At 51.6% G+C, this 2,147-nt stretch overlaps 2 protein-coding genes across 5 annotated transcripts in view; both read left to right on the top strand.

Moving 5' to 3' along the window:
* LOC113211724 (alcohol dehydrogenase class-3) overlaps positions 1-1,044 on the top strand; it is a 19,795-nt gene extending 18,751 nt beyond the window's left edge. Inside the window, exons 6-10 of one of the 4 annotated variants that reach the window (XM_052268581.1) lie at positions 9-138; positions 230-360; positions 448-615; positions 703-809; positions 893-1,044. In XM_052268581.1, coding sequence (XP_052124541.1) covers positions 9-138; positions 230-360; positions 448-615; positions 703-809; positions 893-920 — 564 coding nt within the window. In that variant the 3' untranslated portion in view covers positions 921-1,044. The remainder of the gene's footprint in view (positions 1-8; positions 139-229; positions 361-447; positions 616-702; positions 810-892) is intronic. The other 3 variants (XM_052268578.1, XM_052268580.1, XM_052268579.1) reach the window with 3 other exon arrangements.
* A 567-nt stretch (positions 1,045-1,611) lies between these two features.
* Positions 1,612-2,147, top strand: part of LOC113211723 (alcohol dehydrogenase class-3-like) — a 4,797-nt gene continuing 4,261 nt past the window's right edge. Inside the window, exon 1 of the mRNA XM_052268576.1 lies at positions 1,612-1,644. Coding sequence (XP_052124536.1) covers positions 1,627-1,644 — 18 coding nt within the window. The 5' untranslated portion in view covers positions 1,612-1,626. The remainder of the gene's footprint in view (positions 1,645-2,147) is intronic.

The following is a 2,147-nucleotide window of genomic DNA, read 5'->3' on the forward strand; positions in this document are numbered from 1 at the left end:
AGGCCAAGGTGACGCCGGGCTCCGTGTGCGCCGTGTGGGGCCTCGGCGGCGTGGGGCTGTCCATCGTCCTGGGCTGCAGGATGGCCGGGGCCTCCGCCATCGTCGGCGTCGACATCAACCCCGAGAAGGAGGCCAACGGTAAGGTGGTGCAGGCGGTATAAGCTTTACTGTGGCTAGATTGGAGCGGTCGATAACGACTAAGGTACTGCCCGCTGCCCGTGCCGTGCAGCTCGCAAGTTCGGCTGCACCGACTTTATCAACTCCAAGACCCTCGACAAGCCCGTGAGCGAGTACCTGGCCGAGAGGTTCAATGGAGGTTGCGACTTCACCTTTGAGAGCTCCGGCTCCGCGGTCGCTATGGTATGTTTAAACGTTGGCAGGACCACGATTTGAATCTAAAACACAACGATGACAAACAACTCGCACGCACACTGTCCATAAACGCAGGCCGAGGCGTTCGAGTCCGTCCGCGACGCCGGCGGGCTCTGCGTGGTGACCGGCGGCGTACCCGATGGGCAAAAACTCTCCATCTCTCCCGGGCACCTGCTGAGCGGTCGAACCCTAACCGGCTCCGCGTTTGGAGGATACAGATTCCGCAACGACCTGCCAGCTCTGGTTAGCATCTTAGCAGGCGGACTGCAAGGGTCGTTCCAAACTGTGAGCGATCAAGTTAAAAACAGTGTCGGTACCTTATTTTTTCAGGTCGAAATGGTCGCGGAGGGTAAGATTCCAGTCGACGACTACATCACAGGCTCCTTTAAGTTGGCTGAAATCAACGAAGCCTTTGATACCATGAAAAGTGGAAATTGGTATGGCACCTTTTTAACCTATTCCTGCTTGAATAGTTACTTTTGTATGAATAAACAATTATACTTCGCTTTTGGTTTTGCAGCATACGGATCACCATCACATTTGACTAGCCATTTGTTGTGAAGCGATCAGCGCTGTCAGTCAGAAAACCCGGCAATGATGACCCTTCAGGGAGTCTGACTCTGGCCGAGCTCAAGTGTGATTGAATGCATTAAAGAAACTTGGCTAACCACATTCCCAAGCCTGTCATGATTTAACCTCCATACTAAACGTGGCCCAGGTTCGGATTGTGGGTGGTTTAAGTCGCGCATCTAGAAAGTACGTCTGTTTTTATCAGATGTATGCGGCAGATGACGGCAGCTCGGCGCCTGCGAGACTCGGGGTAGGCCACCCCGCAGTACACGTATGCACTGAATACCCGTTGTTGCCTACCTATCAGGCGCGATGAGAGCTTCCATCTCTTTTTACTAACGTGTACAGAAGCCAGTTAATTTTCTTTTACGGGGAGCGGGGTCTCGCACTAACCGTCACGCCTCCTGGTGGGTAGGCCGCGTCCGTTCGCCATGCGCTTCGCTGCAGCGCGGGCTGGCCTAACTTACCTTGCAGGCGGCCGACGCACGAGGTCCCAAATAACGCGTGGCGTTATCGCTCATGACTCCAATTACATGATAATTGATCGATGTTACGGAGCAGCAACACTGATAAGCGAGCGCTAGTCGTAGAGGCAGTGACCGGGGCCGGGCAGTGGTGACAGACCGTCCGGGGACGAGCGTGCAAGCGAGCACTCCCGTGCGTCAAGCATACAGCGACAGCAACATGTCCACGGCAGGGAAGGTGAGGGTGAGGTTGTTGTTGGTATGGACGGCGCTTGTCCGAAACGTCGAAATCAAAGGCCCGCGGCTTTTATGGACACGATAACTTTTTATTATGGCAATGGGACATGCAATGAAAATTACAACGGAAAAAATATCGGAAACATGATGTAATAACTTTTTATCGCAAGGTTTTAGCGTATTCCGCGGTAAAATGTGACCAATTTGTTTGTGATAACTTCCCCCAACACTTTTTATTGCATGACCTTTTTTAGCGATAAAAAGTTGTAAGTTCGGAAAAGCGGTACAATCAAAAAGTGTCACAAATCTGAGCAGTCGCAAATATTTTGTCATGAAAAAGTATATGTACGTACCAAAAAACCTACATTCAGTGCTGCTGATCCGCCCATCCACCAAGCAAGATTTTTTGGGGAGAAAGAACAATTTTTTTTGACCCATTCTTTTGGAACTGAAATTTGTACGTCGATGCAAGCTCCATGCCGTCCAGGTACCCGTGCATCCCTC

Source organism: Frankliniella occidentalis, unplaced genomic scaffold (genome assembly GCF_000697945.3).
Source record: "Frankliniella occidentalis isolate FOCC.00 unplaced genomic scaffold, Focc_3.1 Scaffold72, whole genome shotgun sequence".
Classification (NCBI taxonomy): Eukaryota; Metazoa; Arthropoda; class Insecta; order Thysanoptera; family Thripidae; genus Frankliniella; species Frankliniella occidentalis.